Genomic DNA, 27,461 nt, shown 5'->3' with positions numbered 1-27,461 from the left:
GTTTCGACAACAATTACGATATTATCGTAAACAAAATATATTGCACACCCGTATATCATTTCTGTTCTCAAATAGCTCAGAATTCACACCTTCACTTTTTTTTTTAGCCTTCGATGTACAGCACAGTTAATTGGGTTGGAGGGTTGTGATCTGTGGGCTTTTACCTTTCTAGTTGGCACTTACCATGTAAATAGTAATTACATGCTTCGTTAGGAAGATTTGACATCTGACCTTAACCTTCTTTGTTGATGTTAGACTTTATCGACTAAGGCCTGTGGGTCATTCAGTCATGGATGAGAGCAATAGTGATTCTGGTTGTGGTATGGACTGAGGCCTAGCATTTACTTTGGCTTTACTATGGTACTTTGGTAATGGCTGCTAAAGCAAATTTAAGATTTTTTTTTTATAAGAATAAATTTAGTGTGTAATAATGGCTGCAGTTTTATATTCTGTTCCTGACCCTGTTTTGATGTAAAATATATTGAGTCATGGAGTCAATTCCATCGACTCCTGTGGTGGGAGTTGACTTGGAAAAACCTGAAATCAAACACCTCTACTGCTGTAGTGGATAAAGTACATGCTGGGGTTGTAACTGTGTGTGTGTCAGGAGGCAGTCTGAGTTAGCAAGCTAATGTTGTTAGCTGAGCAAAGTTCATCCGTTTAATGCACTTAGCTTAGTTTTTCTTTCTCAGATGCTAATACTGTGCTCCAGCAGCCCATTCCCCATGCCCACGATCCCTCACTTTATCCTTCTCTGTTTAATGGGGTTATGGTCCATCATTGTCTTTCATGTGTGTTCATTGTGTTTATTGCATGCTGTAAAGTTTGTCAGCAGTTTTTGTGCAGCAAGCTTTGGGTTAGATTATGTTCAGTGTTTATTTTCCATTTCCCCTGTTTTTAGTATGAAAACAGTCTATTTTAGAAGCTTAAAATGTTGTTCTTTTCCTAAGAAGCTGCCAACAGTGTTGTTCCAACGAAGTACAAACATTCATTACTTTTGCGATTATATTTGGTGCAGAAATGACATGCTTTCAATAATTAAAAACAACTTTTAAACAGCTGGTGTTTGTATATATGTTTGGCTAACCTCTGGATGTCAGTGATTTTCACACTGTTCTTTGTCAAAGTTTGGGGTTTTATTTATGTATGTATTAATTTATGTTTATTTATTTTTTTGAAGAAATTAACATGTTTATTCAGCAAGCATTCATTAAATAAATAAAGTAAATTTACAGCATAATGTGTGTATTAATTAAATTTACAGCATAACAAAAGATTTGTATTTTAAATGGATGCTTTTCTTTTTGCCCTTTTTTACTCATCAAAGAATCCTGAAAAATGTATCACGGTTTCCACAAAAATATTAAGCAGCACAGCTGTTTTGAACAATGACAATACTAAGAAATGTTTCTTTATCAGCATATTAGAATAATTTCAGAAAGATCATGTAACATTGAGTAAAGATGCTGAAAAATCAGCGTTTTAAACACTGGAATAAATTGCATTTTAATATATATATATATATATATATATATTATATATATTATATATTATATATATATTTAATATATATATAATATATATTAAATATAATATATATTATATTAAATATGTGTGTGTGTATATATATATATATATATACATATATATATATATATATATATATATATATATATATATATATATATATAATATTATTATTATTATTATTATTAATTAATGAATTAATTTTATTTTTTACAGTATTTTAATAAAATAACTGCAGCTTCTGACTTTTTTCTGAAAATTGCTTAATGTAAATTCGCAATTGCAAGTTTTAAAGTCACAGTTGCGAGATATAAACTAGCAATTTTGACTTTTCTTCACTAATGCAAGTTTGTATCTTACAATTCAGACTTTTTTCTGGCAATTGCGAGTTTATATCTCGCAATTCTAACTTTTCTCTCACAATTGTGAAATATAAACTCAACCACGAGTTATAAAGTCCAATTTTGAGGGGAAACAAGACTGATATGTTCGCAGAATTGAGAGTTTATATCTCAATCCTGACTTAATACCTCACAATTGGTTATATCTGGCAATTCTGAGGAAAAAAGTTTATATCTCACAATCCTGATTTATCAGAATTGCAAGTTTATGCAAGTTTACACAGTTCTGACTTTGTAACTCACAGTTGCGAGTTTATATTTCACAATTCTAAGAAAAAAGTCAGCATTGCGAGATAGAAAGCAATTATCTTTATTTATTTATTTATTTATTTATTTTTATTCAGTAGAGGAAATGGGCTTCTATACATAAGAGACTTCTTTCAAAAGTGTTAAAAAATCTTTTGAAAAACAGTGTATGTCTAGATATTAAATTAAACCTTAGTTGTGAAACAAGAAAGCCATAATATGTCCTTTAAAATTTCCAGTCTTCAAAACTAATTTTGTCTCTAATCCTATATTTTAAAAGATTAGGCAGTTCTAGATGCCAGAAGTTGTAATTTGCGTATCTGAATGCTATTTCTTCCAATGCGTTCGCATTAGACAAGCCTCAGGTCAGATCTGGGCTACGTTCTTACAGTAAACCTCTTCTTTGGCCAGGCTGTTTTGACAGGCTCTGTGCTAATACTGAAGTGCTCTTTCAAGCGCGTGCGTCCCCTGCTACTGACAGTCTGTTTTTGTGCTGAACACACAAGACAATGGGTCCCTCGTCCCCCGCGTGGGCGTCGTGCCCACTTCACACCGCATGAAAAGCTGAAGTAAAGCTACGGCCGCAGAGGAGGCTTGGCTCATAAACAAGCTCTCAATACCCCTCTGCCAAAATACTGGGCTGAACGGTCCTGTGACAAAAAATATCTGCTGTTCAGAGTCGATCTTTATCACACAATGCCGTGTTTTAAGTCCCACGGTGGTATCGGATCAGACTCCATGAAGTAAACAACCTGCTTTGGTATTTTGTTTGTCATCAGATTTGATGTTAGATACTCTTCCTGTTTTGAAAATTGAGACTTTGTTGTTGTTTTGTTCACAGATTTGTCTTTTTCCTGGATCCGTGCAACATAGACATCATTCAGAGGAAGATAAAGTCCATGGCGCTGTGCGTGTCACAATGTCCCACAGAGGAACTGGCGACTTACTACGACCTCAAGAGGTTTGCCATGATGAATGGTGAGTCGGTCAACTAACTAGCTATTGTGGGCATGTAACGTCATCCTCACAGATATAATGGCAAGACCTTGACTGGACGTCGTCTACCCATGGAAGAGACAAAGACGTTCATCATATATATGGTCGTGACCCCCCCCCAGTGTTTGTCTTTTCATAATGTTTTTTTAACTCAGTGGCTCCAACAAGAGCACCACACACACATAAATATACACATATGTTCCTGTCAGGCACAGCCGGTAAGACCCGGTCAGGGTTGAACTAACCAAACAAAGATTCCACTGACCCGTCTTGCTGTAGGGTCTCTGTTGTGTACAGTCCAGTGTTGCTGTCTATAGGGTTTGACACGTCCCATCTGACACCACTGGAGAGTTTGAATGACATCATTGTTTCCCTGGAGTTTCATTGTGTTTTTTGTGCATCTGCTTATAAGGAAAGTTCATTATGGAGTTTACGTTCATATTAAATGCTTAGTGAGTTGACAGTGATTTAAAGGATTAGTTCACTCCGGAATTAAAGTTTCCTGATTATTTACTCACCCCCGTGTCATTCAGGATTCTTTCTTCATTCGAAAAAGAAATTAAGGTTTTTGAGGAAAACGTTCCAGGATTTTTCTCTATATAATGGACTTCAATGGGTTGAAGGTCCAAATTACAGTTTCAGTGCAGCTTCAAAGGGCTCTACACAATCTCAGCTGAGGAATAATGGTTTTATCTAGCGAAACAATGCCATTTTCCTTAAAAAAACAAAAAAACATTTAGACACTATTTAACCACAAATGCTCGACTTCACGCATTACAGAGTCACGTTGGAAAGGTCATGCGTGATGTAGGCAGAAGTACCGACCCAGTGTTTACAAAGAGAATGTGCAAAGAAAGTCAAATATCCTTTACAAAAACGGTAAAAAAAATTATGTTGGACGATTTTGAAGTTTTTCGTCCTACCTATTTTTGAACCGAAGTACACAGACGAAGAATTAACCAGACGTGACCTTTCCAACGTGATTACGTAATACGTGAAGTTGTGGATGTGCATTGCCGAGTTAGTGCAAGATGAGCATTTGTGGTTTAAAAAATATATAAATTAATATTAAAAAAAGAAAAAATGACAGATCGTTTCACTAAACAAGTGTAAATCTTGTAAAGCTGTTTGAAGCCGCATTGAAAATGTAATTTGGTCTTTTAACCTGTTGTCCCCCATTGAAGTCCACTATATGGATTTAAATCCTGGAATTTTTTTCCTCAGAAACCTTAATTTCTTTTCAACTGAAGAAAGAAAAACATTTTGGATGACAGGGGCATGAGTAAATATTTAGGAAATTTTAATTCAGGAGTAAACTACTCAGTGTATTGGTCTCATTTCTTATCGCCGCTGAAAAAAATCCAACTAAAAACAGTGTGTGATGGTTGCTGCTTTTTATATGCGTCACTGGACCATAATAGCTTTTTTTTGTCTTAAGTGGTCCGGATATATTTGTAGCAGTAGCCAAAAATACATTAAATGGGTCGGTCAAAATTATTGATTTTTCTTTTATGCCAAAAATCATTAGGATATTAAGTAAAGATCATGTTCCATGAAGATATTTTGTAAATGTCCTACCGTAAATATATCACAACTTAATTATTGATTAGTAATATGCGTTGCTAAGAACTTAATTTGGACAACTTTAAATGAATATTTAGATTTTTTTGCCACTTCAGATTCCAGATTTTCAAATAGTTGTATCTCGGCCAATATGTATGTATGTATAAATATGTATAAAAGTATGACACACATGACTGGTTTTGTGGTCCAGGTTCACATATGGTTTCGAAAGTTTTATATCATGGTATGAGTCATTTTTAATAACTATAGTAATAACTATATTAGGGCTGGGGAATATGGCAAAGAATAAAAATTATTTACTTATTTTTTCCCAGAACGTTTCACAGATTCTCTATGTTATATATAATACGATTTTTAACTAGTCAACTTGAAAATGTAACTACAAATGATTCAAGTAACTTTTTCTTTGTTAACCCTCTAGCTAATGAACATGAAGTTGTCAACATGATGTAAATGTTAAACAAATCACTTGTTGAATATCTTTGCACAATAGATGCATGAACTACAACTACATCTAGTACAAACTTGTCTTATATATGTTCAGAAAAAATACAAGGAAAATCCTTGTTTCAAAAGTCAAGGTAATTTAAATACAAAATGACTGAAGGTATAATACCAATAGACTTTTATTAACTATAAATGTTGTGTAAAAACAATAAACAGCAGCTTTCAGCCTGTCACCATGATGCAAACATGAAATATCAGATATACAGTAGTAGTTCTTTACAGTTTTTTTTTTTTTTTTATTAAATTGCGCTGCTTTTCCATTGTTTATTCTATGTAAACATGGACATATTTGAATGCTGGACTTGTGTCTCTTGCAGCATCTCATGTATGAAGTGGCATTATAAAAACGCAGAGCTCAAGTTAAAAGAAGTTCACTTCCACATTCTTGCATGCTTTTCCTATTCCACTGCATCTTTGTCAATACAAAAGCGCATTCTATGTGAAGGGTGCCTTGCAATATAAGCTGATCACATGTGAACGGTTAATTACAGTACCCTTTTTTGGTACTCTCTGTATAATAACAAAAACATTTCAGTGAAGAAAAAAAAAGAGAAAGTCAAAAACTCTCAATTTCAACATTTTGAACAATAGGGCCCTACAGAAATTTTTGTTTTCATTTTTCTGATAATCAAATGAAGGCAGTAAACATTTATTTATTTTTAATCAAATGAAAATTTGTATTTTTTGGCAAACAAACAGAGGTTTACTGTTAAAATTGATACATAAAATTGTAACAAAATTTGTGTGAGTATTCTGCTAAAAAAGTTTTAATAATAATTGTAGATTTTTTTTTTCTACAATTAAGTGGTTAATCTGGTTGTAATATTTATTTTTATGATTTAATAGTTGTAGTTTTTTTTTTTTAATTGGCCAGAAATTGAAATATATAAAGGTGTACATTATACGGTACAAAAGTAATACAAGAGTAATATATTTCTGTTACATGTTAAACCATATTTTTATTTTGACAGGTTGCTGTGAAGTTTCTGTGTGTATACAGTATGATATGACGCTAGTTTTCTCAAATAAAATGATAAAATTCACATGACATGACTCTCAGAGCAGCTCTGGAGATGAAGTTCATGTGTTCATGTCGTCATATAATGAGAATCAGAGGCTGAAAATCACAGCGAGTCTCACGTTCGCTTTAGTATTTGTGTAGTAAACAAAACCGTATTTGTGTAGTAAAAAAAGATGAATTCTGTGGCATTTTGCACTATAGAGTAAATTCCGTTTTTATGAATGGATATCGCCCACTCCTACTTCAGTTCAACAATACTGCCTTGCCACTGAGCCCTTCCTGATGTCAACCTAATAGTCCACCTTGGTCAACTTGGTTAGAGCTGGTAGACTACTTTAATTAAGCTAGTCTAGCCAGAGCTTAGTTCACTGTCTTTACCACCTTGACCTAACTTTATAGGGGTTATATATTGAGTATAATGCATCTTTTCCCTCTCTATTAGGGTCTGAGCTTTGTTCATATGAGTTACCTGGTCATAAGTACCCAAGCCTTCCCGAGCGCTTCGATAAGTGTCCCAAACTTCCAGTACCAGAGAGGTATGAAACAAACTCTTGACAAACTAACTCCCTCTGTACAACACAGTTCCTTTCTGTCTTGATCTTTCCTCTATGCTCTGGCCTTTTCTACCTCTGCAGCAAAGCTCTTCCAGTGTTTAACCGCTGCACGCCGGTGGATATCTCCTGCTATGCTAAGTTTGCTGAAGCGGTGGTCACGTTTGTCAGTGATAACAGCATGTTAAACAGGCTGATTGCCGGGGTGGCGGCCAGCAAAGAGATCATTGTTGGGCTGTGTCTGCTGGCGTTAGGTAACCGTCAGTTCTCTCTGGCTGCTGCTGCTGCTGAGGCTCATTTGATTCAATTTTCTGATTATGTGTTTATCTGTAAAATGAGTCGAAATGGATAATTACACTTCCTGATATCCATATAAAATCAAGGCTAATTAAGTTCTACACTGTTAAGCATTAACAAACAAGTATCTAAATCTAAAGCTCGCTATTGTAATTCTTACAGTATTCTGAGTCACTATCAGACGAAGGCTGAAGTATTTTGTGATTTGTTTAGAATAACATGAAACTGCATTTGCAACACTTTTAAGTTCTGTAATGCAGTGTGTTTTGATTAACCTCAGATTGTATGTTTAGACTAGAGTCTTCCTCTAACTGCTAATCCTGTTTTGTGCATGCTGCAGTTTTGTCCATGATCCTCATGGTGATCATTCGTTACATCTCTGCTGTCTTGGTTTGGATCCTCACTGCGCTGGTGGTTCTGGGTTCTCTGGGCAAGTCTGCTTTCTCTGCTCTTTTCACACCTCCTAAACTGAAAATGACATCCTTTCTTTCTTCATTTGCACGTCCTATTCTTGAGTGCAAAATACCACGTTCTGATTAAATGAACAGCTTGACCACTTGTCAGTATTTTATTTTATTTTGCGTTGTTCTATTTTGATCTATTTTCTTGTTTCAGTATTTAATTTTTTTTTCTTTTGTTTTGTTGTTTTTATTGTGTGTAATTTTATTTTGTTCCTTTTTTATTTTATTTTATTTTGCATTGTTCTATTTTGATCTGTTTTTTTGTTTTATTATATTTTATATTTTTTATATATTGTTTATTTAGTTCTGTTTTTTTCTAAGTAATTTTATTTTTTTCTAAGTAAATAATTTTATTCTATTTAATTTTTTTCTAATTTTGTTATCTTATATTTGTATATTTTTATTCTAAGTAATAATATTTTATAATATTGCATTGTTCTATTTTTATCTATTTTCTTGATTCAGTATTTAATATTTTGTTCGTTTTATTTTGTTCTATTTTTATTATGAGTAATTTTATTTTGGTCCTTTTTTATTTTATTTTATTTTGCGTTGTCCTATTTTGATCTGTTTTCTTGTTTTATTATATTGTATATTTTTATATATTCTTTATTTAGTTATTTATTTTTTTCTAAGTAATGTTATTTTGTTCATTTCTTTTATTTTATTCTGTTTTTTGTTTTATTATTTTATATTTGTATATATTTTTATTCTAAGAACCGAAGTTTATTCTATTTTGTTTTTTTTTATTTGTTTGTTACGTTGTTTATTTTATTTGCGTTGTTCTATTTTGATCTGTTTTGATCTTGTTTTATTATATTTTAATTTTTATATTTTTTTTATTTTGTGTTGTTCTATTTTTATTTATTTTCTTTTTCTATTTTCTTCTAAGTCACTTTTTTTGGTTCCATTTTAATTCTATTTTATATTTTTCTATTTTGCGTAGTTTTGTTTTGATCTATTTTCTTGATTTATTTTATTTTATTTTATTTTGTTCTATTTTTTATTTAAGTAATTTTATCTTGTTTTGTTTTATTTTATTTTGTTTTATTATTTTGTTGTTGTTTTAAGTAATTTATTATGCTCTGTTTTATGAAGTGTGATTCTATTTTTAGGTTTATTTTATTTAACGTATTTTATTTGATTTTTCTTAAACAACATATTTTTTGTCAGATTTCAATAGTACTAAACAGTAAATACCATATAATATAATGTTTTGATGTCTCATTTTACCTCAGGAAAGAGATCACTAGGCTGAACAGTATAGATTTATAATATCACTGTTCATATAATGATATTGGCTATCAGACAGAATTATTATGTCTCTGTTCCAAAGGGATGCACAGTAATCCAGTCCCACACAAAGCTGAATCATCATTAACAGTGTGGTTTATATTCTAGGCTTACACCTGTTTATGTAGTGCTGAAAGTGAATATGGCATCTGTTCTTGGCTTTTCTCAGGAGGTACCAGCGTTCTGTGGTGGCTGTACATAGACTATAGAATGACAATGAATGAAACCATGACTAAAGATCTGCGGGAAACAGAAGAACCCAACAGAGGCATAAAGACCACCAAAGACCACGCTCAAGGACTGCTCATCTACGCCGTTTCAGCAACTGTGTTCACTGTGAGCCCTTAGAGAAATCAAAAATGAAATTTGAGAGAGATCTCAGCTGTTTTTTTTGTGGTGTCATGCTGCTAATTACCATCTTTCTGCTCCCACAGGGAATTTTGTTGCTTCTGATGTTGTTTATGAGGAAGAGGGTGGCTCTGACCATCGCCCTGTTCCATGTGGCGGGAAAAGTGTTCATCCACCTGCCACTGTTGGCATTGCAGCCCTTCTGCACGTTCCTCGCTCTTTCTCTGTTTTGGGTCTACTGGATCATGGTCCTCCTTTTCCTCGGCACTACTGGTAAGATGAAAATTCTTGTGGGATTTAAAGGGATAGTTCACGTAAAAAAAGAAGCTTATGTCATCAGTTACAAACTCTTATTTTGTTCCAGATTTTCTTTCTTCCATAATTGTTTATCAAAGACAAATTTATGGTTACAATTAATGTATTCACCCTCTTGTCATTAAAGATGTTCATGTCTTTTTTTCTTCAGTCGTAAAGAAATTGTTTTTTGAGGAAAAACATTTCAGGATTTTTCTCCATATAATGGACTGATATGGTCCCCCAAATTTGAACTTCCAAAATGCAGTTTAAATTCAGCTTCAAATGATCCCAAATGCGGTTGTAAATGATCCCAGCCAAGAAAGAAGGGTCTTATCTAGTGAAACGATCAGTTATTTTCATAAAAATAATACAATTTATATACTTTTTAATAGGGATGTCACAATACTCAATATAATATCAAACTGTTTGGTACGACATCCACGGTTCAATACGCGCTTGTGAATTGCTTTTTTGGTTTTGCATTTAAATAACTTACTTGTTTTATATCTCTGTATTATATCTGTATGTGTGCCCGCGATTTCACGTGCTTAAATGAGGAAACGCTTCCCCGCTTATATTTGAAAAAGCCTTTTAATGACATGCAATAAGCCTGTCTAAACCTGTTGTCCAACAAAAGAGTTATAAAACACATTATAACTTGTTTTTTTATTCACAACATCAATCAGAATGTTTGAAATAACTTCCGCATGTGATCTAATGTGGATTCTTATCACAGAATGAGGCAGACAATAAATTCTATACTCATATTCTATGTATGTCGATTAGCAATGGCTTATGAAAATACACAAGATGGCTTGAAGAACACAGATAAACCATATATTATTGCAGAAGAGTGTTTATTGTCCTTACATTTCGTCATTCAACGTTTAACGTTTTATCTTGTTTTTAATCAGTGACAGCAATAGCAATGCTTTTATTCATATTAAAGAAGCTGGAACGGAACGTAATCGGTGATACTTCTTTGATGCACATGTGGGTTTTTTTGCACGAGGGCGCCTTCTGGTGTCCAATATGAATGAAACCCATTCTATTTTGCGTAAAAATCAAAAAAATAATACCTTTCTCAAAAGAAAAAATAAGCAGACACATAGTAAACCATGCTTTTTCTAGTGTACAGAGGCTTATGGGAGTATTTTGTTAATTTGTTGCAAAAAAAACCCACACTGAAGTGGCAAGATATCAGAAACGAACCAAACCGAAAACCATGGTTAAAAACCGAGGTGCATATTGAACCGTGAACTAACTGTATTGTTGCATCCCTACTTTTTAATGTCAAACACTCATCTGGTCGTACTCTCCCTGAACTCTGTGTATTCTAGCTCATGACAGTTAGGGTATGTTGAAAAACTCAGAGTGTATATTCTCCCCCAACTTCAAAATCGTCCTATATCGCTGTTTTACCTTTTTTGTTAAGGGTGTTTGACTGGGTCGGTACTTCTGCAGCGATGTAGGATGATTTTGAAATGATTTTTGAAGTTGAGGGAGAAAATACGGTCAGAGTTTTTTGACAACACCAGCGTTTGAGATTAAAAAGTATTTAAATTGTATTTTTTTTAATGAAAATAATCAATCGTTTGGCTAGATAAGACCCTTCTTCCTCGGCTGGGATTGTTTACAACCGCATTTGGGATCACTTGAAGCCGCATTTAAACTGCATTTGGGAAGTTCACCATATCAGTCCATTATATGGAAAAAAATCCTGAAATGTTTTCCTCAAACACAATTTCTTTACGCCTGAAGAAAGATAGACATGAACATTTTGGATGACAAGGGGGTGAGTAAATAATCAGAAAATTTTAATTTTGGAAGTGAACTAATCTAATCTGCTTAAAAACAGGCTAAGCAGTCAGTTATCACTCATCATATAATTATATTGGTGGTTGTCCTTTAAATAACTGATGAATGTATACTTTGAATTACAGACTGCAAAAGGAAATATTAATACAGTTTTAGGAATTGCTTTGCTTTGCATTTTTCCTCAGCAACAATGTGTACAAGCCTTAAAATAGCTTTCTGTTCAAGTCGTTTTGTACGGATAACGTAGGACATTTATGTACTGCAGTGCAAATTAACCGACTCTGCCTGGGCATCTCATTCTCATTTAAAAGTGTATTACTGTTGCAGAAAGCTCTTTAAAAGCAAAAATCTCAGGCTGCAGCTTGTACGCTCCTGTCCACAGGGAACCCGGAGAAGAATGAGGATACCGGCCTGGTTGAGTTCAGGCTCACAGGAGCGCTACAGTACATGACCTGGTACCACGCAGTGGGACTGATCTGGATCAGCGAGTTCATCCTGGCCTGTCAGCAGATGACCGTCGCTGGTGCTGTGGTAACCTACTATTTCACAAGGTCTGTATTTTTAGTGAAAATCCTCTCAGATGACATAATTGTTTGTTAAAGGTGATGTGTGTAACATATTTTAATAATATTTGAAAATATTTTCTTTGGTCACAGTTTAATATACAGATTTACTACCTGCAGGGCAAAATGTAGATGAGTTTCTTCATCGGAAACAGATTTGGAGAAAGTTAGCATTTCATCACTTGCTCACCAGTGGATCCTCTGCAGTGAATGGGTGCCGTCAGAACGAGAGTACTCGTACCCATTCACTGCAGTGGAACTATTGGTGAGCAAGTGATGTAATGCTAAATGTCTGTTCTGGTGAAGAAACAAACTCATCTTGGGAAGTACATTTTCAGCAATTTTTTTGTTGAGCTGTTCCTTTAAGCCTGTAATTGTGTTTGTCTTCAACTAATCCTGTATTCATGAAGTCGTTCTTGAAATAGCTCACAGTTATAACCTTGAAAGATGATGCACTTTTTGCAGTAATTTATTTCATGTCCATCCAGGGACAAAACCAAACTGCCGGTGACGCCCATCCTGTCATCAGTGCTGCGGCTGGTGCGGTATCACCTGGGCACTGTGGCCAAGGGCTCCTTCATCATCACCCTCGTCAAGATCCCACGCCTCATTCTCATGTACATCCACAACCAACTTAAAGGAAAGGTAGGGAGGCAGCTCGCTTGACGTGTCCTTGGGTTGCTGGATCTAAATTGCAAATCTCTCTTGCTGCAAGAATCTTTACTGACGTCATGCATATTTATGCTTACTGCATACAGTTTTCATTAGGACTAGACCGTTCTTATGTGGTGTTTTTGGGACAGTTACGTATACAATTAACTAGTATTATGATGTTTTCTAAGAGTATTATGCTAGTATTATATGCTAAATACGGGTTTCGTATTTAAATGTTTTCATGGTTGATAACTTTTATTTTTATATTTTCTGTTTTTACTGTTTTAGTGGTTTAGTTGAGTTTTTTGATCATTCTTATCAGTTTTCAATGCCTTTATCATTTTCATTGATTTTTATTTATTAGTTTTAGTTATTTTAATATTTTAAGTTAAAATAAAAGAAGTTTTTCTATTTTTAAGATTTTATTTTATTTTAGTTAGGAGTATTTTGCTAGTATTATATGCTATTATATTTTTCATTATATTTTCTTTTTTTGCAAGTGTTATTATAATGTTATTGTTTATTTTGAATTAGATTTTATTTTTGTATTTCCTGTTTTAATAATATTAAAATAGTTTTTTTTTTGTCATTCTTATGTTTTTTGAATGTCTTCATAGTTTGTATTTGTTAGGTTTTACTTATTTTAAGACTAAGTTAAAATAAGTTTCTCAATTTTTTTTTCTTTTTTTTTAGATTTTGTTTAATTTTAGGAGTATTTTACTAGTATTATATGCTAATATGGGTATGTAAATATAGTATAGTAATATAGTATTTAATATAGTAATAAAGTATTTAAATGTTTTCATGGTTGAGTGTTATTTTAGTATTATTAATATACTGTTATAATTTTTGGTAATATTTTCAGTTTTACTGTTTTAGTAATTAGTTTTTGTCATTCTTACCTGTTATAGTTTTTATAGATTTTATTTGTTAGTTTTAGTTATTCTAATGCTTCAAGTTAAAATAAGTTTTTCTATTATCTTTTTAGATTTTGTTTTATTTTAGTTAGGAGTGTTGTGCTAAAATTATATGCAAAATATGGGTTTTATATTTATTTATATTTATTTAATATTTATATTTTTTCATAGTTGAGAGTGGTATTTTAGTATTATTAATATTGTATAATTCCTGTCAATTTTTATTAGATTTTATTTTCACATTTTCTGTTTTTACTGCTTTAGTAATTTTATTGTTTTTTGTCATTCTTAGCAGTTTTTGAATGTCTTCATGATTTTTATTTGTTAGTTTTAGTTATTATAATACTTCAAGTTAAAATAAAATAAGTTTTTCTATTTTCTTTTATATGTTGCTTTAATTTAGATAGAATTATTATGCTAGTATTATCTACTAAATATGGGCTTTATATTTAAATGTTTTCATTGTTGAGAGTGTTATTTTAGTATTATCAGCATACAATTATTATTTTGTTGATATTTTGAATTATATTTTATATCTTCTGTTTTTTACTGTTTTAATAATGTTTTTTAATGTCTTTATAGTTATTAATGATTTTTTGTTAGTTTTAGTTATTTTAATACTTCATGTTAAAACCGTTTTTCTCTTCTTTTTAGAATATTTTAGTTAGGAGTATTATGCTAGTATTATGTGCTAATATGGGTTTTGTATTCAAATGTTTTCATGGTGAGAGTGTTATTATAGTATTATTAATATACTGTTAGAATTCTTAACATTTTTAATTTAAATTTTACTTGTATATTTTATATTTTATTAATATTATTGTCTTTTGTCAGTCATCAGTTTTATGAAAGTTTTTATTTGTTAGTATTAATTATTTTAATACTTCAGGTTGAAATAAAATACGCTTTCTATTTTCTTTTTTATTTTGTTTTAGTTAAGTTAGGAGTTATATGTTTATATTTTATGCTAAACATGGGGTGTGTGTTTATAAATATTTATTTTTTAATATTTTCATGGCTGAGAGTGTTATGGTATTAATATGCTTTGATTTTTTTTCGTTAATATTTTGAATTTAGTTTTTATTGATTTTTATATATTAGTTTTAGTTATTTTAATACTTCAAGTTAAAACAAAATAAGTTTTTCTATTTTCTTTTTCTGTTTTGTTTTAATTTAGCTGATGTTTTTTTTTTTTCAGTAATAAAAATCTTTTATTTTATGGTTTAGTTTTAATTAACGATGATAATCCTGGGTGAATGATCCTGTTTAAATAAACACTTCCTCTTTGTTTACTGCTAAACAATACAAAATAAAACCAGCTACTCTTATTACCAAAGTAAATATGCTAAATTTTGACATGCAGTTTTTAAGAATAATGCAGTGGCTAAAAGCTAAGTGGAAAAATGTTAAATTGGCTTTTGCCTTGTGAATCAGCAGTCGGACGATCATTACTTTTGTTGTCTGAAATTGTTCTTCTAAATACTTATTTTGGCGTTATCTTTGTGTGTTGGGTGGGTATTTTTTGAAGTTAATGCTGAAAGCTATTTATTACTGTCCTCTTGGGTTCCACTTAGGTGACGTATCATTTACTTGATATATGGTTTGGGATCTTGGGAATATAATGAACTCTAATAGATATCAGTGCCAGCTTTATAGAGGCAGATTTGGAGCATTAAAGAAGAGCTTGACAAATGTGCAACAGAAATTCACTGTGGATTACGTTTGCGTGCGTTCTGATTCTGTTCCATGTTACACCCCACAGGAAAACGCTTGCGCACGCTGCATGCTGAAGGCCTGTATCTGCTGTCTGTGGTGTCTGGAGAAGTGCCTCAATTATCTGAATCAGGTAGGTTAGTCGATGGACAAGTCATACTGTGCAAACTGCAGCTCATTTGGATTTTCTTTTTGTGTGATGTATTAATTCTTGCAATCTGTTTGTAGAATGCATATGCGGCGACGGCCATAAACAGCACCAGTTTCTGCACCTCGGCCCGCGATGCCTTCATGATCCTGGTGGAAAATGCTCTTAGGGTGGCGACCATCAACACCGTTGGAGATTTTGTTCTCTTCCTGGGCAAGGTGAAGGAGAGATGGGTTTTGATAGTGGTTGTCCAGCATTTAAAGAGAGAAACTGTTTTTAATAGTACAGGTTTTGTTTTTCATGTTGACATGCATTACTGTTCAATTTTGGGGTCAGTAAGATTTTATTTGTATGTTTTTACCTCAGGAAGGCTGCATTTATTGAATTAAAATACAGTAATACTGTGAAATGTTATTACGGTTTTTAAAAACTAATTTATTCCTGTGATGCAAAGCTGAATTTTCAGTATCACTAGTCCATTCTTCAGTGTCACATTAGCTACCAGAAATGCTTAAGAAACATTTCTTATTATTATCAATGTTAAAAACAGTTGTGCCACTTAATATTTTTGTGGAAATCACTATACATTTTTTTAAATCGTTTTTTTTAATATTATATTATATTATATATTTTTTAAAATGTTTTTAATATCTCTTAATGTCTTTAAAATATAATTACTGTCACTTTTGGTCAATTTAATGTATCATTTCTGAATAAAAGTGTTAATTAATTTATTTTTTAAAAATCACACGTTCCCCAAATCTTAAAATGGTAGTGTATGTATCTTTTTTTAGGAATGCACTGAAATTTTTTTTTAAAAATCTGGTCCGAAACTGAAAATTCTCGATGCACTTGGCTGAAAACAAACCAAAACTGAAAATGCATTGTAATAATTATTTATGATTTTATTAAATGTAATTAATTATATAAGACTTTTTAATTTAATTCACAATTTTTAATTCAATTAAAAAAAACACAAGCCAATAATATAACCACATTTTTATTGAAAATTACACAATAAAATCAAAATTTTCATTTAATTTTAAAAAGAAAATTAAATATCACTTAAAATTATTACCATTAAATATCAATATATTATTTTTATTCAATTCTATGCAACACAATCAGATATAATGCGATATATATATATATATATATATATATATATAATTATTATTTATTATTTATATTATTATTATTATATTATTATTATTATTTATTTTTATTTTTTTGGCGCAGTGCTCATATTTTTATCCATTTTCTCTTTCAGACGAAAACCAAAAAAACAATTTGTGGTGGCCGAAATTTCATTTTATCCCCAGACTTTTATATTATTTTCCTATATTTTTATTTTTAATTATTAACTCCCAATAGCCAATAGTTTGTCACCGTCCAGCAAAGCCATTATTTATCACTTACTATTAATTACAAGATTGTAATTATTTGTAAACTCCTCTTTTTTTTATTCAGTTGACTCATATGATAAGATTTTTCATAAAGCAAGGCCAGATTTAGTGTTAGATTTTCTTGTTTTGTTACATTGTAGCCTGTTTCTCACTATGAAAATAGCAGATGATGTTGACAAAAATACAAAAAACATTATTTATTATACATTCTTGCATATATCCATGTGTACAAAATTAATTAAAAAATAATTCTGCTCCATTTTAAATCATTACATATCTAATTTGTTACTTACTACATTTTGAAATTGTCATTTTTTTGTTTAGACCAGTATGATTATTCATGGTAGTTGAAACCTATGTTAGCTATTACCTATGTTAACATAATTTGAATGGTTAAGCTAGTTCACCATCTTACTGATGAAATTGGATTACCAAAGAAGCCTTGATGCTTTAACTAGTTAAAAAGCCTAAAAGACACATCAGCATCTCATGCTGGAGACCAGCTATGCTTGACTTTCCTGCATGCTTTTTTTATATATACTTGTTATACCCAGCAATTGAGCATTTGCTTATTTCTCCCCACACAGGTCCTGATCGTGACGTGCACAGCGTTCGCCGGGGTGTTAGCGCTGAACTATCAGAGAGATTACACCGAGTGGGTCCTGCCGCTCATCATCGTGTGTCTGTTCGCGTTCCTGGTGGCACACTGCTTCCTGTCCATCTTCGAGATCGTGGTGGACGTGCTCTTCCTCTGCTTTGCCATCGACACCAAATACAACAACGGCACACCTGGGAGGGAGTTCTACATGGACAAGGCCCTGATGGTGAGTCACCGCTGAAGAAAAGTTGCACACTGTCTGTGCAATTCTCTCCTTCTGTCTGCTGTTGGATCAGAACACCATAAATAGTCTCACTGTTGCGAGCGCACTTGCCATCTGAGTCACGTTCCTGTTTTGTGTTGTAGCTTCGTTCGTTCTTTTGAATGCAGGCTCTCTGCTGGCCTGGATACATTAATATTTTAAGATTCAGATGGTGTCCCAGATATTCTCTTTGGACAACTTTCAACTTTTGTTTTGAAAAGCTCCTTGATTTTTCAAGGGGGAAAAAAACCCCCTCACACAAGGCTAGTTTCTTGTGCACTTTTATAAAGCTGCTTTCTACTTTTTTCACATAGTCAGCCAAAACGCGTAGCCAACGGCTTTGAGAAATCAAAAGAGAAGGCTTGAGCCTTGAGGTGCTGCAAAGAACCCTCAGAAATGCAAAGTCATTCGCAGTAAAGGTTGTAGCACAGCAACAGACTTTGGAACATGTCAACTGCTTTCTTTCTCAGAGATGCTTCGGGTAAAAATATCTGTTCGGTCTGCAGCTACTGGCACCATTTCAGCACATTTTCCAGCTGCACGCTGAGAAACTATACCCTAGTTTGCTTGAAAATGGTGAATTGTTATGGAAGCAATCTTCCATTAGTTGTGGAAGTGATCTGCTATTGGTGACATCATTTATTTTACAAAATCAACATCCCATACGGAAAAAGTGAAAATGATGATTCGGTTAACAGAGAAAACTACACTGTAAAAAATATTTTTCAAAGTAAACAAAACAAAGATATTGGTGTAGAAGGAAATAAAACTTCAAAAATTTGACAATTTTACATTTCTTGCTAGTTTTGATTTCTTTTGATCAATTGTAGAATTTACTAGCATGTGAAAATATTTTTTACACCAGTTTTTTTTAAGATAAATGCTTTTAAACAATTACTTTACCCAAAAATGGCATTTCTTGCAAGGTGTCTTCAGCAGACAGACATTTAACCCCAAATTTTAAATTTAAAAGAAGCCTTAAATACAATTGTAGGACCATTACATGTCTGTTTTTTGCATTTTAATAATATTTTCATAATAATGATAATAATAATTAGCACATATTTGCCAAAAATTATAATTGGATAATGCATCCAGATGTTTTACATATAATTCCAATTATTCTCAACAGATATTACTTTAATTTACACATACATGTATGTGAATTTATACACATTGGTGGCATTTGTTTTTCTGTCCTTACTTTATAGTGATTTAAAAAAAAAAAACAATTTTTTCAAGGTTTTTTTTTTATACAGAATTCTCTTATGCTCATCAAGGTTCAATTTATTTGATAAAAAATACAGAAAAAACTGTAATATTGTGAAATATTATTACAGTTTAAAATAATGGTTTTCTATTTTAATATATTTTAAAATATGATTTATTCCTGTGATGCAAAGCTGAATTTTCATCAGTGATTACTCCAGTTATCAGTATCACATGATCCTTCAGAAATTTATTGTCAGTGTCGAAATCAACAGTATTATCACATATATATATATATATATATATATATATATATATATATATATATATATATATAGGGAACCTGTGATTCTTTTTTTCTGGATTCTTTGATGAATAAAATTAAAAAGAACTGCATTTATTCAAAATAGAAATCTTTTCTAACAATGTAAGTCTTTGCTATCACTTTTTTATCAGTTTAACAATTTTAAATAAATAAATATAAAGTTACGTACCACAAACCTTTTAATGGTAGATTATGTTGTTACAAAATATTTCTATTTTAAATAAATGCTGTTCATTGTAAACGTTCATTTATTAATAAAATCCTGAAAAAAGTATCACAGGTTCCAACAAAATATTAAACAGCACAACTGTTTCAACATTGATAATAAATTGGCATATTACAATGGTTTCTGAAGGATCATGTGAGTAATTATGCTAAAAATTCAGCTTTTATCACAGGCATAAATTACATTTTAAAATATATCTGCATATTCATTTACATTGAAATAATATTTCACAATATTACTGTTTTTTTCAGGATTTTTGATAAAATAAATGCAGCCTTGATGAGCATAAAAAACTTTTTTGGGAAAAAAAACTGATTACTGATCCCGAACTTTTGAACACCAGTGCATATATATATTATCATTTAAAGGTCTTAATGCTTCTTGCATAATCTAATAATCTTTTATTACTTTTTTATTTTGGGCTGAAATATGACTTGAACGTTCACCCAAACATACAGTGGCAGAGATAGTGGATTTCAGACTGAGAAATCAAACCTAGTGTGACAACCACCTCTAGCAAGCAGCTGGACTCTAGTTTGATTTATTACTTTCCTCTCCTGCAGGAGTTTGTGGAGAACAGCAGGAGGTCAATGGCGATGGAGGAGCGGGGGCGCAGCAAGCGCGCCCGTCCCAAGGAAGAGGTAGAGTTGACGGAGGTTAAGGCCATGGTGAGTGGTGACGTGGGCGTGGCAGGGGCGGAGTGGCAGGCCTTGCAGGAGTTCCACCTGTACTACCTGCTGCTGTGTGTGCTGCTGGACTGGGCCCTGTCGGAGCACACACTGGTGCTCTGCTTCACACAAGACTTGATCATCTTCCTGTCTGTCTGCCTGCCCACCTCCACCCTCTTCTTCCTGGTCACATTGCTCCAGAACACGCCGGTGGCTGCTGCTGCATGCTGACTAACGCTTGCTCGCCTCCTTCATCCATCTGTCTTTTCATCTAACCTTTCTATGCATCGCACTAACAGAGCATGAACATCTATTTTTCTATCTGTGGATTGTTATTGTTTTCATCTTTTTTTTTTATTCCATTCTTGCCTCTTCTTTTTTTTAACTGACTGTCTTGAACTCATATGGCAGCTATAAACTGTACTTGTATATTCGTTGCCTTAAAATCACCATGTTGCTATTTGGAAGAAGGATCACTGAAACTGCAAAGCTGGAAAAACAAGAGGAGTAGAGGAAGGGAAGGACATTATCTTGATTATCTTATTATCTTGATGGTCACATTTCCCACAATTCGTAATTAGCAATTTTAGCTGATAACCACGTAACTCCTGACTTTCTGGATAGACCATGGCAAATTGTGCAGTTTTACTATCAAAATTATTACTGGGTCACTAAGAACACAGTTTGTTTAGTAACGTAAGTTTAGGACTGGCTGTATATGGGTTGTTGACATGAAATGTAAAGGGTGTTTGACTTTCTGTGCACATTTGCTTTGTAAACACCGGTTGGTACTTCCTCCTATGTTACGCGTGACCTTTCCAACATGACTACGTAATGCGTGAAGTCTGCCTAGTGCAAGACTAGCATTAAAAAGAGGTTTTAAACTATATAAAGTTTTATTTATTTATTTAGAAAATGACTAGGGATGCATGATATTGGATTTTTGCTGATATTTTTCAACTCATTTTGGCCAGTACCCGATACGGATATATTTATTTTTGTTTGGAAACAACAAGAAGTCTCTCCTGTGCAGAAATTATAAGCAAATTATTTTTAATTTTGGTTAGTTTTTAACAAGAAGTTATTTGTTAGAATTAAATATTTATTTTAAGTTCTTTTATAATGACAGCACACTGAAGCTTTGAAAATAACTATAAATTTTCAAAACAAACAGTTGTGAAAATTCAGAAAATATTTTAGAGCTCATAAGTGCATAAAAAATCTAACATATTACACATAAATGAATAAATCAGTATATATACAATTATGTGATAAATTATGTTTGTGATTTTTTTTTTTTTTTTTTTTTTTTTTTTTTTTTTTTTAGTTCATGGAAGCTATAGCTTCCGACCTTAAAATGAAAACAACACACTCATGATTTCATCAACATCAATTACTGCTTTATTTAATCAGAAACAGTCTAAATATTAATTGTGTATTTTACTTTCATTTTATTAGAAGTAGGCCAACAGCGCCCCCTATGGAATTAAAACATCTCAGCGAAGGGCATTAGGATACCCAGGGGAGGCTGCTGCCACTGCATTCATTCAGGGCCATCAGCAAGGCTTTATGGAGGGCGTGTCTGAAGCTTCGCACTAGTATATTTGCATTAGGCGATCTGATTGGCTGACGCCTGCGTTGGCAATTGAAAAGTTAAAAAAATTTTAACTTCTGTTGTGAGCAACGACGTGATGCAACGGACCCAAAATTCAGTTCGGCAACGCTTGACGTCACTCTATTCAAAGTAAACGCCCGTGTGAATGGGGCATTACTGTTTACTTTATCACACACCGAACGTGTCATTCTGTACCTGCATTCTCAGATTTAATGCAGTGATCCAAAACAGTGAATTTATTCATCATTCAGGGAAAACTCTGCTTCAAGAATGAACCACAGTGCTGAAATGATCTAATAGCTAGCACACCCTGAGCACGTGTTACTCCTTTTATTGGCAAGAAAATTCAGCATAATTTTTTGCATGGAGCCGATGCCGATATTTACATTTAAAGCCATTATCAGACGTTTCTGATATCTGTCTGATAATATTGAGCATCCCTAAAAATGACCAATCATTTTGCTAGATAAGACCCTTAGTCCTTGGCTGGGATCGTGCAGAGACCTTTGAAGCTGCACTGAAACTGGATTTTGGACCTTCAACCCATTGATCCCCATCGAAGTCCACTATCTGGAGAAAAACCCTAGAATGTTTTTCTCAAAAACCTTAATTTATTTTCGACTGAAGAAAGAAAGACATGAACATCTTGGATGACATTTAGATGGTACATTGGGAAATGTAGGTGAACAATAAATGATGTTGAGTGAGCTGTAGGGGGCTCAAACATTGCAGAAATACACAGAACTATATGCAGTTGCTTTAGAAACTCATGGTCATTTTTACATTTGTCAACTACCCATATACTTTCCATGTTCTTAACATTTTGTTACTATAGTGTTGATGTGTTTTAAGGTTGAGAATGTTTTCAAGACAGCCTTTACTATCCATCATAACAGCCTCTCCAAATGCATGGCTTCTCACAACTGCTTTTTGCAATGGCATTTTATGACTTTTAACCCATATTTTGGCATTCTGCTGCTTGAACTTGATTGAGGTGGACTAACTCCTCCAGATCCTAAACAGTTGATTGGTTATTGGTTTGTTTGGGAGTAAAAAGACTAATAACATGTTTCTTTCCTGTAGGCTCCCGGGACAAGCTCTGCTTGACCAAAATCAGCCCATGGGACTTTTTAAAGACATTCCAAAATGTTTATTTTTACCAATGTGTAACATGTTTACTATGGTTTCACTCCAGGGAATACAATATTTTAATAAGAAACTGTAAAAAAATGAAATAACAATGTAATGAAGCACTTTATATTGGAGCGCTGCATATTTTAAAAAGCCTGATGCATTTTTCGTAGTGATGTCCTTTTTATAAGACTAAAAAAAAACCCAGTTGCCATCTAGTGAAACACAGTATTAATAATGTCTAGAATCACTGTTTTTATTATGTCAATTTTTCATAACAAACCTTTTTTTAATTGGTTTTCTTTGCGTTTATGAGAAACCCACATACTGCAGTGCAGCACTTGTTCTTTTTATTTCATTCAATTTAAATAATGAAGCATCTATGCTTTTTATTTCTTAATTTTCAAAAAAAGAAGAAAAAAATGCTCGGTTGTGTTATTTTACTAAAATAACGTTACCATGCCTGAAAATGAGGGCCTTGTCCTTGCATTTCACTTGTGTGTAAAAAAAAAAATGTTGGTTGGTTGGTTTCCCTCCAATGGTGGTAATTTTAGTTTGTTTCTGAGTTGCGATAAAACTGTAAAAGTCCAAATTTCCTGCTGTGACTGTTAGTGCTGAAAGAAATTGGGTCTGGTTACCTTAAACTGGGAGGAAGACATTAATGGTTTCTTACTACAATCCACAGTTGCTGTAACTATAAGTGACATTAAAACTAAAAGCACATACAAACAACAAATAAAACAAACAATAACTGTTCAGTTACACTACAAGAAGTTTGGAATCATTATATTTTTACGTTTTTTTGGAAGAAGTCTCTTATGCTCACCAGGACTGCATTTATTTTATCAAAAATATAGTAAAAACAGTAATGTGAAATTTAGAGAGGACATCAGATGCCCATTTTCCAAAAGTTGGTATGATTCTTTGGGGTCTTCGTGAAATGTCCAGAACATACTTTGGTTAAAATTCTTCAATGGTCATGTAAAACGCCCTTTTTTACCTTGTCAAAAACAGCTCTGTTTAAAGCGACTCATTTTAGTCTCTTTAAATGATAATGAGCTACTCTTCTGTTTTTTTTGGTGTGTGTGTGTGTGTGTATTCGGTGGCACGTTACCGTCAAAAACAAAACAAATCCACTGATGTCGGTTATGTTCACTTTTACATCTAACTGCAAAACACCTGCATTGCTTATGGTTGTGGGCGGGGCCTGAGCAATATGACATCATACTGCTCAGAAAATTAAAACGGCTTGATAACTGAGACTGTTTAGGTTTTTGGGGAATACAAAAAGGAGTGAATGGATTTTTGTCATTGTAGGGTGGTTGTGTCCACTCACTGCTAAGACACATTTATAGGCAAACACCAAGTAAAAAGTGAATTTTGCATCCGATGTCCCCTTTAATTGAATTTTCAGCATCTTTACTCCAGTCTTCAGTGTCAGATGATCCAGAAATCATTCTACAATGCTGATTTGACGCTCAAGAAACATTTATTTTAATCAGTGTTGAAAACAGCTGTGCTGCTTAATTTGTCTATGGAAACCATGATACATTTTTCTTCAAGCTTCTTGATCGATGACTATTAAGTTCAAAAGAGCAGCATTTATTAATTTATCTTTTTTCTTAACTTTTGTATGGTAGTGTATCATGATTTCCACAAAAATATGAAGCAGCAAGAACTGTTCTCGACATTATTAATAATAAGAAACCAAATGAGCACCAAATCAGTATATTAAAATGATTTTTGAAGGATAGTGTGACACTAAAGACTGAAGTAATGATGCTGAAAATTCAGACTTGCGTCACAAGAATAAATTACATTTTAAAATATATTAAAACTGTTTCTATTTTACAATATTGCTGTTTTTACTGTATCAAATAAATGCAGCCTTGGAAAACTGTAATAATTCCAAACGTTCGATGTGTACCTAGAAATGGTTTGTTAGCTGCAAAGCTAGTTCAAAACAATTCATCCTTCAAAGAATCTCAAGGCTACTCCTGTTCTTAAATCAGCAGCGGGGCAATTCTGGTGCTGCGACGTGGCTTGGAAATTGTTTTGATTGTTAAAAGTAACATGACTTTGCCTCACTTGACAGAAGTTGAGTGCATGAGCATCCAAAATGTGCATCCACAGCATAAAGCACCCATCTTTCCTTGGGTGCGGTTCTTCATTCAACATGTAGAGGGCGAACAATGGCGAAATGTTGCCTTTTTTGTTTGGAAGATATGTATGTTGTCTTTACAGCACGACATTTACCATTTCAGTTGTTATCTTTTGCAACCAATGGAGAGTTTGGTCTTTCCGCATCAAACTTAAGTCTTCCGACTCATGCAAAGTATTTTGAAGCAAAACGTTTTATTTTCTGCTAGACAGTGCTGTGGGTGAGTAGAGTCACATGAAACTTGCATTTGCCTTAACCAACTGAGTGAATGTCGCCCCCTGCTGGATTACATAGACTAGTTGAGTACAGCACATGAAACAGCTCATAAGCCTTAAACAGATCTAAACATTCACTAATTCAACCAACCCATCGAATGCCAGAACGTGTTAAACGCGGCTGAGGAGAATATATATAATTTATTCACGCACAGAGGAATCTGCAGGCTTACGTTTTTGTTTTCTAACAAATGTCAGATTTAGCAAAAATGTTTGTTGTGTGTGCAGTTTTTGTATGGATGTTTTAAACGTCATGTTACATATTGATAAATATTGACTGAGGAATAGTTTTTTCACCATTTTTATTCAAGTTTTCGTGTCTTGCATTGGAGGGAAATGTGAGTTGTCTTCAAATGAGGTAATCTTTTTTAGGAGGGTTCAGAAATGAACAGTGTAACTTTGAGATATTAAAAGCATGAATTAAGAAAAAAAAATCTAAGAGATTTAACATTTGCCACACGAAACTTATGCTGAAAGCATGTTAAATATTGCACTAAGATGGCATACATTAAACACAGAGATGAATTAATGATAGCTGTAAAACATTTATAGTTCAAATCGTCTTATAGCGCATTCAATATAGAGATGTTTCATAAATGTTTCATGAAAATCTTCTCTGTCAACAAAATTGTCTTTTAAATGCTTGACGTTGCAGTTTCTGGTTACGCAACCCAGTTTTATCAGGTAACATGAACTTGATGACTGAACAAGTAGGTTGTGTTTCAAGACAAATGGTGGAACTTGCCTTTTAGGGTGAATCTCACAAAAACACATCACCCCAAAATAAAAACAAAGAGAAAAATGCATAAAGAACATTAGAACCAAGGTTATTTGTAATTGTGACATTATTTTTATGAGGATTTTAAAAGGAAATGTGCTCAATTTTAATTACTGTAATGCATTTTTTTGCCTATTATTAGTAATTCATTTTTGTGTCATTTAACAATATTTAACAGCATAAAAGTAAAATACAAAGTACTGTGTTACACAGTACAATACAGTAATTATTTTTATTTTTTTACAATAATGTCAACAATGCAAAAAATCTAAAAATGTTTTGTTTATGCAGGAAAAAAAAACAGGTTTTGTGAGATACATCTTTTGTTGAACTAAGATCAGTTTTTTGGACTCAAAGTGATTGAACTTAGGGATTTGGACTGAAAAACTGACCTTACAATGGGCATTTACTGCCTGAGAACGTTTTTCCTCTTTTTTTTCTTTAACGGACTCCAGTGTCCTAATCACTGGAATGGGATTTTTTTTCGGCCGCAGACATCGGCTTTGGCTCACAACTCCACTTTATATTGCCAAATGTGCACAAAGGAAATGTAAGAAGTGCACGAACTCTCTCGTATGCTATCTGGTTGAAAACCAGTTGGCTTTTGTTTTTTGTTCACAGCCTTTTTCTTCTTTCTCTAAATCACTGAAAGCATCTCAGTAACAGCCGTGACATCTCTAGTCCTGTCAGTGTGTATTAGAAAGAGACAGACGAGCTGTGCTTAGAGGCAAGCTAGTAAACCCATAACCACTGTACACACACACACACACACACACACACACACAAACACACACACGACCTGCATGCTCCTGACCTGGGACTTTTCTAACTCTTTAAAACAATGAGCCATTTTTGTAGGAACGTGAACTGTTTGGCATTAGAATACATGTGACTTAACACTGATAGAACAATAGCTTTATTATGCGACAAGCCACTGTTTTTATTTTTGTTTTCGAGATGAGATTGTGAGTCTGTTTCTCCTCTTCATTTTGGGAAACTGTGCTTCTGTTCGTGTCACACGGGGGAATAGGCCGATTCTGTTATCGGATACAGTCGTGGATAGGCAATACATCAGTTTACTCCTCTGGTGTGATATTAGCTATTAGCTCTTACCTGCAGTAAAGTTGTTTGTAACATTGAACTAAGTTTTTGTTGATTTGTTTGATTTTTATATTTATGATTTCATATGTATCCTGTTTTTTAAAGTAATAAAATGGGGAAAAAAAGGACAATGTTTCTTCACATGTGTCACCTAGACTTCACCCTGGAGTTTTTGCCAATATGAAGACAAACTGAAGTGAAAAAAGTTTATTATGTGCATGTTTTCAGCATATCATATTAGTCTGTCATATATATATATATATATATATATATATATATATATATATATATATAGTAAATATTAGCTCAAAATTAAAGCAGAAATATAGCAAGACAGCAATATTGTGAAATAATATTACAATAC

General features: G+C 33.0%; 1 protein-coding gene across 5 annotated transcripts in view; it reads left to right on the top strand.

The window, feature by feature from the left end:
• slc44a1b (solute carrier family 44 member 1b) overlaps positions 1–27,228 on the top strand; it is a 42,536-nt gene extending 15,308 nt beyond the window's left edge. For 2 of the 5 annotated variants that reach the window (XM_051127448.1, XM_051127450.1), the window contains exons 4-16: positions 3,016–3,152; positions 6,725–6,818; positions 6,918–7,087; positions 7,471–7,560; positions 9,054–9,220; positions 9,319–9,505; positions 11,730–11,898; positions 12,399–12,555; positions 15,244–15,327; positions 15,423–15,560; positions 17,336–17,572; positions 19,932–20,036; positions 22,735–27,228. In XM_051127448.1, coding sequence (XP_050983405.1) covers positions 3,016–3,152; positions 6,725–6,818; positions 6,918–7,087; positions 7,471–7,560; positions 9,054–9,220; positions 9,319–9,505; positions 11,730–11,898; positions 12,399–12,555; positions 15,244–15,327; positions 15,423–15,560; positions 17,336–17,572; positions 19,932–20,036; positions 22,735–22,758 — 1,759 coding nt within the window. In that variant the 3' untranslated portion in view covers positions 22,759–27,228. Of the gene's footprint in view, positions 1–3,015; positions 3,153–6,724; positions 6,819–6,917; positions 7,088–7,470; positions 7,561–9,053; positions 9,221–9,318; positions 9,506–11,729; positions 11,899–12,398; positions 12,556–15,243; positions 15,328–15,422; positions 15,561–17,335; positions 17,573–19,931; positions 22,664–22,734 lie in introns of those variants that run through there. The other 3 variants (XM_051127447.1, XM_051127446.1, XM_051127449.1) reach the window with 2 other exon arrangements.
• Positions 27,229–27,461: the final 233 nt, after the last annotated feature.

The sequence above is a fragment of the Labeo rohita genome, chromosome 14 (genome assembly GCF_022985175.1).
Source record: "Labeo rohita strain BAU-BD-2019 chromosome 14, IGBB_LRoh.1.0, whole genome shotgun sequence".
In the NCBI taxonomy this organism is placed as follows: domain Eukaryota; kingdom Metazoa; phylum Chordata; class Actinopteri; order Cypriniformes; family Cyprinidae; genus Labeo; species Labeo rohita.
The sequence above is the reverse complement of the archived record's forward strand: the minus strand, read 5'-3'. Positions and strand labels throughout refer to the sequence as shown.